Here is an 11,320-nt window from a genome sequence, read left to right as displayed (position 1 = left end):
ATTTACATTTATATTTATTTAGCAGGCACTTCTATCCAAAGCAAACGAGGGATACAACAAGTGATTCATCATAATGAGGCAAATAACACAAGAAAGAAGAATCTTCAGTGTCACACAATCCTTTTTGCTGGTAATATTTTTTCTAAAAATTTATACTTAAAACATACTCTAATAATCAAAATTCTAAATAAATAATAAAAAGAACAATTTTAAAAAAAACTAGAAACAATATACTACAATATACAAAACTATTCATAAGTAATTTTTCAGCAAATTTTTTCTTTCTTTTCTTTTTTTTTAAATAAATTAATACTTTTATTCAGCAAGGATGTGTTAAATGGATAAAAAGTGATAGTTAAGACTATATTATTAGAAAAGAATTCTATTTTGAATAAACGCTGGTCTTTTTAAGTTTTTATTCATCAAAGAATCAAAGAAAAAAGTATCACAGTTTCCAAAAAAATATATTAAGCAGTTCAGTATCAACACTGATAATAAATCAGCATATTAATGATTTCTGAAGGATCACTTAAGACTGGAGTAATGAAAAATTGCATCACAGAAATAAATTATATTTTTATATTTTTAAGTATATTCACGGAAGAGATGCATTTTCAGCTGTCTTCTTTTTTCGCTATTGTCAGGGACTCTGCATAGCTTTATATTTTTGTATTGTTTATACTTGCACATTTTAGTTAAATTTATAGCAATTTTATGTAATTTTATTCATTTTGTTTCGATACAATGTACTTGTCAGACCACTGTCACTGAGGGATGTTGACATTTAAATCAGCTTTTTGTAAATGTTGGTGGTAATAATATATCAAGAAAAAAAACTAACAAAAACCCCTTGTCATTGCCCTTTACTGAGAAAAAGTGAAACTGGCAGATTTCCAGGTGATTCTTATCAGCAGTCAGTACCTTCCTGGTAGTCATAACTGATATCAATACATAACTGTTTGTGATCAAATATACAAGTAGGTCTTCTTTTTGGGAACACACCTAAAACTTTTAATCCTTTTCTTTGAAATCCTGGTTTTGATTATTTAAATTTCATTTGAATGCAATCAGCACCATATCTTGCTGTATTGTGTAAGAGCGTATATTTAATTCATACATCCATGGCCAAAAGTTTTGAGAATTACACAAATATTAATTTTCACAAAGTGTGCTGCCTCAGTTTTTATGATGGCAATTTGCATATACTCCAGAATGTTATGAAGAGTGATCAGGTGAATTGCAATTAATTGCAAAGTCCCTCTTCGCCAAGATAATTAACTTAATCCCAAAAACATTTCCACTGTATTACAGCCTGGCCATAAAAGAACCAGGTGACATCATGTCAGTGATTCTCTCATTAACACAGGTGAAATGTTGACGGGGACAAGGCTAGAGATCACTCTGTCATTCTGATTGAGTTAGAATAACAGACTGGAAGCTTTAAAAGGAGGGTGGTGCTTGAAATCATTGTTCTTCCTCTGTAAACTATGGTTATCTGCAAGGAACAGGAGAGGTTCAGTTGCTGTGAAGAAGGCTTCAGGGCACCCAAGAAAGTCCAGCAAGCGCCAGGACCGTCTCCTAAAGTTGATTCAGCTGTGGGATCGGGGCACCACCAGTGCAGAGCTTGCTCAGGAATAGCAGCAAGCAGGTGTAAGTGCATAGCTTTTGGAGGATGGCCTGGTGGGAGTGGGGAGTTCAATAAATTCAAATTCAAGGGTCAACACTGCAAATACTGAGTCTTTGCATAAATGTATTGTAATTGTCAATAAAAGCCTTTGACACTTATGAAATTCTTGTAATTATACTTCCGTATACCATAGTAACATCTGACAAAAAGATCTAAAAACACTGTAGCAGCACACTTTGTGAAAATTAATATTTGTGTCATTCTCAAAACTTTTGGCCATGGCTGTAGTTATCCACCCACTCCTGCTGCTCTGGTTCTCAGTCTTATATAAGACATCTAGAATGCCATATTTAGGTCCTCTTCTCTCTATAATATTTTTTGGATGCATTGCTTTCTGAGAAATCAAAATAAATAGAGTACATTGTGTTATTGATTTTTTTTTTTGTTAGGCCTTTATTGCTCTGGATCAATGACCTGGAATAAGGAGAGCTTCGTTCCCATGAAATCACAAACCCAATAAATCTAAATAACTTCTTTATCAATATTTCCAAAGGACATTCACTCCAAATATATTATCAGTGATCTTTGAACTTGTCACATGATGCCACTTCTTTTGACCCACATGAGATGAGATATAAGAATTGTACAGCTACGAAGTACAGTGCATATAATTGCAAAGGAAACAGCGCCCCCATGTGACTGATATGAAAAGCCATTGGCTAAAAAAAAGATGTACTCACCCTCAGGCCGTTCCACATGACGATGAGTTTGTTTCTTTGAACAGATTTTGAGAAATTTAGCTTCACATCACTTGCTCACCACTGGATTCTCTGCAGTGAATGGGTGCCATCAGAATGAAAGTCCAAACAGCTGCTAAAAACATCATGATAATCAAGTAACCCACACGACTCCAGACCATCAATTAATGTCTTCTGTGTGTTTGCAAGAAACAAATCCATGATTAAGATATTCTTTTACTTCACTTGGTTTCTGGCTAAAACCAAAAGACCTCTTCTCAATAATATTGCTTTCTCCAGTGAAAAAGTCGTGCACGGGTCAAACACCGTTTACAAGCGAAAACCGTTTCAAAACGATTCTAAACAAATATGTTGGTTGATTTTAATATGAGAGGACAACAGGGGATGGACTTCTTCACTGGAGGGGTGGAGTTTTTGGATGTTTTTTTATTTTCATTATTATTATTATTATTGTAAAGAGGTCGTTTAATTAATTAATTAATTTTAGTTTCCGTTATTTTAGCACATCATTAAATTAAAATAAAATGAGAAATGTTGCCTTGGCAACATGCTATGATTAAATTAAAAAAAAGTTTTTTTAATTTAAATTTTCTTTTATTTCATATAATGGAATTTTTTTTATGGTTTAAATTTTAATAAATTATTATAACAGTCACATTGCATCTCTCACGCACCTCAAACATGCCTTTAGATTTTCATAATCTACAAATTAGTCTAAAAAGATGGAAAAGAAGTGAAACAGTTTGTATTCATCTCATTTATTTTTCAAAAGGACCATACGATATAAAATGAATATTTTATAAGGCAGTTGGTAAACCATTTCATAATTTTTGCACTTAACCATATGATTAACTGGTGTGATGCAAACTCAACATTCACCTGGAATCGTAAATGAACAAGTGGGGACTTCCTAGGGTTGTTTATGTATGGCTTCAAGTATGGCAAAAACAAGCAGACCACAGTGGAAGCAAAATTCTCCATCACAGCTTGAGTGCTAGCTGTGTGTTTGGTGGGAATTGTGAGAGTACACATACACTCGTGTGTCTCAGAGGTTAGCTATATCATCAGCACCTGACAAAGTCTGAGTTCAAAGTACATGTTGATGTTAATCATGTTCTACAACTGCTAACATCTAATACAGTTCAAAAATGCTGTGATCAAAATATACATAAGCTTTTGTTGGACAATCTAATAATACTCAGCGTTATAAAAAATTAAACTCATCGTTTTTGTAGAGAGTACAAAAACACACTAGTATTAATCAACAATTATGACAATAAAAACGTTTTTTGGCAACTTAAGAAAAGTTATTCCCTTTTTGTTTCTTAAAAAGTGATCCCGGTATGATATGAAACCAAAGAGATGCTAGAAACGGCATGATTTACTGAAAGGACTGTGGAGGAAAACAAGCACTCTGATCACAAGAAACTGAGCTGGAAAGCACAGGGGTTCATATAAGGCTAGATTCAACAACCAACTCTTGAGCTTATATATAATGCAATGCATGCAAGTAGGAAAAAGCAAATACTGATGTTGGCATGTTTAATAGACCAACTCTGATTATGTTTTAAAAAGAAGCAGATGAAGAAGACTAAAGCCAAACTAAAGCTTGATCACCTTCTTAAAGGGACAGTTCACACAAAAATGAAAATGCTGTCATTATCCTAATGTGTTTGACTTTCTTTCCTCTGTTTAACACAAAAGAAAACATTGAATGTTGTTTGGACTTCAAAATCTCTTCGTTTTATGTTCCAGTCATACAGGGTTTGAACAACATGTGGCTGAGCAAACGATGACATAACTTTCATTTTTAGGCAGACTATCCCTTTAAGAAAAAAACCCCAAAACAATTCCAGAGTAGCATCACACACACCACTGTAATAACATGACTGTAAAGATTTAGTCATGTAGTTACATGTACTGTTTGTTCTGTTTTTTTTTTTGAGACTTTACATCAGGACAGGTATGAGACTGTGAAGTATGTGAAGTGGACGAGTAAAGAGACGTTTCCTTTGATAATAGCTAAAATGTCTGTGCTTAATATCTACTGAGGTCAACAATAGCATTTTCTCATCACCATTCTGTTAACATCGATCCGAGGTGCTCATCTTCACTGCAAGCAATCCAAATGGGACTGTAATGTTTGATCGGTTAAAAAAAAAAAAAAAAGTTGACTGGACATCCTCCACAGTTTGGCAGTGTGGGAAACCAGAAACCAGACCACGAGGGGTTGTGCCAGCCAGTCCCTCCGCCAACCCTGCCTCAGTGCTGAAGTTTACACAGTCTTCCTGGCCGTGAGCACTCTGACGATGGAGCCCACGCCACCAGCTGAGAGAGCCTATACAGACAGAGAACGACAGAACTTGGGTTTGCAGTGGCCCTATGTGACAGCATTCCAAGATATCCTATATCCTAAAGATTTTCATGTTTAGGTGCACTATTGCTTTAAAGAAATGTATTTACCTTTTCATGCCACTGCAGTAGGATGGCACTGCTGTTGTCTGAGGGTTTTTCAAAGCCTCTGTAGATGTATTTCATCAGGAGATCAACTCCAGTCTTATCCAGAGACTGAACAGCCTTTTCTATATCACTAGTCTTGAAAGCGCTCAGCACTTTCAACACGAGGCCTTCAGCCCGTTCCTGCAAACACGCACACGCACACACACACAATGATCTACCCTTGAAAACATATCATGAATCCATTCATTTGAGATGTTTATATGCTTTTTATACACTTCTAATCCTATATGACCATCTAAATAAGTGAATTTAAGTAAATATAAAAATGTAAATGTGAATTTTACACAAACATTCTAAATTATATATTTTTTATAATATATATATATATATAAAAAAACATAATATATAAAATAATTTAAAAAGAAGGTCCAAGGCACTTCTATAAGGTTTTTTTTTTTTTTTTTTTTTTTTGCAAAATTAACTGGTTAGCTGGTTTTTAGCTTTTAAAACGAAATCGAAAAAGCTTTTAAATCTAATTCAAACTTACTGGCTAAGATTTTCAAGCCATCTTAAAGTTTGTCTATAAACATTTTTATCTTGTTATCGTTTAGGCTGTTTCCTGTTGTAAAGTATTGATCAACTTATGTTGTTTTTACATTGTGGGTGCTACATAAATAAAATTGCCATGACATAATATTTTATCCATGTCATTTTACTCAATACTCAATATTTTGTGCAATACTTTTCAAAGCTTTAAAAATACATATTTTATATTATTTGTTAAATGAGAAGAAATTATGTCAATTAAATTAACTGTCAATCAAACTGTATCCAGCCCTAACTACATTTTCAAGATGTATTCATTTCCATTACTTTTCAAGGGGCCTCAAGATGACTTAGAATGATTTAATATAAAACAAAACAAGCATAAACTAAAAAACAAAAACCTAAATATTTTTATTCAATTCACCCCCTCAACTGTTTTTTTCCTTTGAAGAACCAGGCATCCCACATTCTTTTTCAAGAAAGATCATTTTGAAAAAACAGTTATAGTTTATAGTTAAGCCAAGCTCTAAATATTTGATCAGGTAGCAATTGCAAATAAATTATTATTATTACTTTTTTTTTTTATTATTAATCCCTATCCAGTAAATCCTGAACAACAGCAAAAGTCATGGGGGGACCTTCGAGGCAAGGTTAAGAACAACTGGCGGAGGATGATCATGCTAAAAGTTTTTCATAACTGATACATTAGATCAGGGGTCTGCAACCTAAGGCACGCGTGCCAACAGTGGCACACAAGAGGGATAATCGCTGGCACAGAGCAATAGGAAAAAAACTGCATACTGACGAACATTTTGAGGTAATAACTTCTCATTGTCACACAGCCTGTTAGGAGCTATAAATACTATTAAAGTGTGCGAATTAACTTGCACTAGTCTATGGATGCGCGCGACCGCTGCACATACTAGACACTTCAGATCAAAGCCTCAGCGGTCTAACAGCGCTCGTCGATGTCAAGATGACTAAGATGACCAATCAAATCAAAGAAGGCGGGGTTTTCTGTTCACAGAAGCAGAGCGTGAAGCGTCAGTTCAGTTTAACGTTAAAGAGAGTGAGATAAGATGAAGCTGCAAATCATTTAATACAAGTCTTTTAACGATACGTTTTATGATAGAAATGTTAAATGACCAACAGCTATATCCAGTGATGCAAACTACTTTTTTTCTCAAATATGGCCACTTTTAGAGAGAGAGAGAGAGAGAGAGAGAGAGAGAGAGAGATTGTCTGCGTCTCTCATTACAAACAACGAAGCTGAGTTTAGTTACTAAAAAAAAACAGCAATTTTAACCTCCTCGTTGCTGAGAAATGTAATGTAGCGATTCAGTATTGATTAATAAAAGTCGCATGGAAGCGTTGACAAGTTTATGAGCTTCTGAATGTTTCTTTTTGCACAGCGCGAACTCAGATATCTGTGTGCAGAGCCATCGCTAGTCGGGTGAAAGGTGGTGAGGATTATAGGGGCCCACGGCTAAGGGGGGGCCCCCGGCGATCTTAAACGTCTGGCTGAGGCCAGCCTAAAAAGATGACCGGGACATTTGACAGGCCACTGCCACGCATCGTCATGAAAACTTAACATTTTCACGTCTTTTTAAGCTTTGCCACTTGCCAATTTAAACATTCAAATGAGTTTAAAGCATTCAAACACAAGACGCGGAAAGCTCAACTGAATAGCTGGTTACTCGTGGTTACTCTCCTTTGCGAAATTCTCCTCAAAGTTCCTACTGCGCCTGAACGAACAAATACAAATCGCAGTTTAAACAAACAGAAAATTATGTGAAAGAGCCCAATTCAGGGCTCATGCAGAGAAACGCGTCTCAAAATGCTTGAACACCGAATTTGACTCTTTTTGCTCTTGTACCAACAAATACATACAAAATATGTCAAAATTCCCGTCCTGGAGAGTATGTTCGAAAAAACTGTCGGTTATGTCTTAAGTGAAAGTAAACAGTTGAGAAAAAAATCGGATGTGTATTACAGGTGCATTTCAATAATTAGAATGTCGTGGAAAAGTTCATTTATTTCAGAAATTCGACTCAAATTGTCAAATTCGTGTATTAAATAAATTCAGTGCACACAGACTGAAGTAGTTTCAGTCTTTGGTTCTTTTAATTGTGATGATTTTGGCTCACATTTAACAAAAACCCACCAATTCTCAACAAATTAGAATACTTCATAAGACTAATAAAAAAAAAAAAAAAACTATTTAGTGAATTGTTGGCCTTCTGGAAAGTATTTTCATTTACTGTACATGTACTCAATACTTGGTAGGGGCTCCTTTTGCTTTAAATTACTGCCTCAGTTCGGCGTGGCATGGAGGTGATCAGTTTGTGGCACTGCTGAGGTGGTATGGAAGCCCAGATTTCTTTGACAGTGGCCTTCAGCTCATCTTCATTTTTTGGTCTCTTGTTTCTAATTTTCCTCTTGACAATACCCCATAGATTCTCTGTGGGGTTCAGGTCCGGTGAGTTTGCTGGCCAGTCAAGCACACCAACACCATGGTTATTTAACCAACTTTTGGTGCTTTTGGCAGTGTGGGCAGGTGCCAAATCAGCATCTGAGACCAGCATCAAAAGCTGGTCAGCAGAAGGAAACATGAAGTGCTCCAAAATTTCTTGGTAAACGGGTGCAGTGACTTTGGTTTTCAAAAAACACAATGGACCAACACCAGCTGATGACATTGCACCCCAAATCATCACAGACTGTGGAGAACTTAACACTGGACTACAAGAAACTTGGGCTATGAGCTTCTCCACCCTTCCTTCAGACTCTAGGACCTTGGTTTCCAAATGAAATACAAAACTTACTCTCATCTGAAAAGACAAGTTTGGACCACTGGGCAACAGTCCAGTTCTTCTTCTCCTTAGCCCAGGTAAGACGTCTGACGTTGTCTGTGGTTCAGGAGAGGCTTAACAAGAGGAATAGGACTGTAGCCAAATTCCTTGACACGTCTGTGTTCCTTCCACTCAACTTTCTGTTAACATGCTTGGATACAGCACTCTGTGAACAGCCAGCTTCTTTGGCAATAAATGTTTGTGGCTTACCCTCCTTGTGAAGGGTGTCAATGATTGTCTTCTAGACAACTGTCAGATCAGCAGTCTTCCCCATGATTGTGTAGCGTAGTGAACCAAACTGAGAGACCATTTTGAAGGCTCAGGAAACATTTGCAGGTGTTTTGAGTTGATTAGCTGACTGTCATGTCACCATATTCTAATTTGTTGAGATAGTGAATTGGTGGGTTTTTGTTAAATGTGAGCCAAAATCATCACAATTAAAAGAACCAAACACTTAAACAACTTCAGTCTGTGTGCACTGAATTAATTTAATACACGAGTTTCACAATTTGAGTTGAATTACTGAAATAAATGAACTTTTCCATGACATTCTACTTTATTGAGATGCATCTGTATATTGGATGCATTCGTTGTCTCTTAAAGTGACTGCACCTAATTTACTAGCTGCTGTAACGTTAATCTAAGAAAATGAAAGAAAGAAAATCCCTCACTGCTCTTGACTGAATTACCTTGTAGTTATAACAAGAATTAATGCACAGTCAAACCAGCAATTATTCAGACACCACATAAAATTTCAAATATAAAAAGTAAATTAAAAATACATTTTATATTCTCACATATTCTCACAAAATAAAAAAAAAAACAAATATAAAAACAACACTAGTAGGTGCAGGACACTTTAATTCATTTATGTAAGTGAGTATAGCAAAATAAAGCGAACTGTGACATATACCCCAAAATTCTTCATACTATGGACTACTAGTGAAATTGGTAAAGAAAAATAAAAAAAATAAAAAATAAAATTGGGACCAAAAATTATTCAGACACTTTGACCTCACCATGTTTTGCTTACGTTTTTTTTCCTGAATTACTAATGCAACCTTTTCACACAACAGACTGAACAAAATTAAGCACTGCTTGGTAATTGGTCAACAAAGTATTGAAAGCTGTGTAAATATTGTCATACTAACAGCTGTCTGAATTTTTGGTTGATTGTAATCCATTGCATACCTTTCTATCAAAGTTATGACATTATCAATATGAATTTGTTCTGACATACTTTATCTCCGAGTTCTTGTCATATTTTATTACCATTTTCTAAACTATAGCAAATAAACTGTGATTATGTGAGAAATGTTGAAGGTGTCTGAATAAATTTTGGTTTGACTGTATATTTTATTTTAGACTGAAGACTATGCAGTGCTATTTTACATTTAATTATTCGGTTTCTGTACCTGAAACTTAAAAAAAAAACTAAACATTGTGTAAATACTAGCACAAATAAATAAATAGAGCGAACATACAAATTAAACAAATTTCAAACAGGGCCCACTGGTACAACCTGCACTGGGGCCTGCAAACCCCAGCTACGGCCCTGTCTGTGTGCAAGTGGTGTGTGTGTGTGCGCATCAGTTAAAGCAGTGCATTAATGTAGAACGGTGATTAATTTGGCACAGTGGTTAACCAGAAAAATTAAAAATGGCACGTCATGCCGAAAAGGTTGCCGACCCCTGCGTTAGATGCTTAGCTTGAACTCACCTTCACATTCTGGTTCTTGGTGTTGATGGGTGGATTCTTCAGTACTGCCTGCAGAGCTCCCATCAGGTTCCCTGTATCATGCACTAAGGAAAACCGCAGGACGCCAGCAATCCCATCTAGCCATGAATAACATTCACTCTTCAATCACCACTACTCATAAATTAAAAATGTTACCGGAAAGGGCATATCCGAAGGTGTGAGGAATTAAAAAGAACCCGTGCAACCGGAAGCCGGTGGCATCCGGAAGTGTTTCTACAGCAACCTTATTCTAATAGCCACATCTAAAAGATAAAGCTTCCCGTGTTGCACTTTAAACATTATATCCGTAATTCAGCGGTTTTAAAAGAACCTAAAGACTGGGATCCACGGTGCAAAATTGTGCTGACACTGTGAAATGTGCATATCCTAAAAGATGAATGAAGTGACTGACTACCACACCCATGTCTGGACGACAGGTCAGAAATAATCTATTATAGCAATTCAACGCCAGCATATCAACCATATATCATATGGAAAGTACAGTAAAAGTCATGGGACTGAAAGGATATGATCTGATGAGAGAATCCACCTCAGCCTCATCCGGACCTAGTTGATTTTCTCCACCGTCCTCCTCGTCGACAAACTTGTTTTCGTCGTACTCATCCACATCAACCTTCCTGAATCGATCGGACACTGTGTTCTTCGACATGGCTGGTGTGATCAATTAATCAGAAGATGTCAGTTTATACAGAATAGTCCCAGCACTTACAGGAAGAAGCTCGGTGCTTGTTGACTTCCGCATAGAAAGCCCCCTAGTGTCAGTGGCACGAATTACACCCTACACGTGTCGTCTCATGTAGGAACATACTATCGGGACACTAGGCGGCACCCATAGACTGTATAAAAACAGGTGACACCCAATCAATCCATCATAAGAATTCGTTTTTAAAACTGCATTCCGTAACTTTTTTGTGTTCAAAATTAACCAAATGTATACAATAAGCGAGTACACCACCAATCCATTTTCCAACCGTGTTTTTGGCTTATCCTGAATCACGACGGTACACCTATAATAAATGTTTATAGTCGGACTATTTTAGACCGGTTCGGGTAGGATCGCTGCGGTGTAGCCCAGTACCGGTGTGATTCGTCATAGACGTAAACAGAGAGAAGTAACTCCGGCTACAATGTTCTTCCGCAGGACGCATGCAGTTCTGTTTATTAACCGCTAGAGCGCCAAAAGTTACGGACTGCAGTTTAATGTTATTTTTAATTAGTTATTGCAATTCAATAAACTTTGGCTCCGAACAGCAGCAAGTGAGAAAATTAACTAATTAAATCATTTTAAATAATTAAAAATAATTGTAATATATATATATAGC

At 36.2% G+C, this 11,320-nt stretch overlaps 1 protein-coding gene across 1 annotated transcript; it reads right to left on the bottom strand.

Moving 5' to 3' along the window:
• Window positions 1-3,127: 3,127 nt before the first annotated feature.
• On the bottom strand, window positions 3,128-10,788 carry LOC109082282 (actin-related protein 2/3 complex subunit 5-A-like). The gene is made up of 4 exons (XM_042718088.1): window positions 10,508-10,788; window positions 9,960-10,032; window positions 4,849-5,025; window positions 3,128-4,723 (listed from the first exon to the last, which is right to left on the bottom strand). The coding sequence occupies exons 1-4, from the start codon at window positions 10,645-10,647 to the stop codon at window positions 4,661-4,663; spliced, it is 453 nt and encodes a 150-aa protein (XP_042574022.1). The 5' UTR covers window positions 10,648-10,788; the 3' UTR covers window positions 3,128-4,660.
• Window positions 10,789-11,320: the final 532 nt, after the last annotated feature.

The sequence above is a fragment of the Cyprinus carpio genome, chromosome B2 (assembly GCF_018340385.1).
Source record: "Cyprinus carpio isolate SPL01 chromosome B2, ASM1834038v1, whole genome shotgun sequence".
NCBI lineage: Eukaryota > Metazoa > Chordata > Actinopteri > Cypriniformes > Cyprinidae > Cyprinus > Cyprinus carpio.
This window is presented reverse-complemented; position numbering and strand designations above follow the sequence as displayed.

Bases quoted from the DNA above. Each gene is read 5' to 3' on its own strand.
- LOC109082282 (XM_042718088.1), bottom strand. From the start codon at position 10,647: ATGTCGAAGAACACAGTGTCCGATCGATTCAGGAAGGTTGATGTGGAT. The intron at 10,033-10,507 runs ATATCCTTTCAG...AGTGCATGATAC, and splicing joins GTGGATTCTCTCATCAGATC to AGGGAACCTGATGGGAGCTC. The intron at 5,026-9,959 runs GTGAGTTCAAGC...GCGTGTTTGCAG, and splicing joins CCAAGAACCAGAATGTGAAG to GAACGGGCTGAAGGCCTCGT.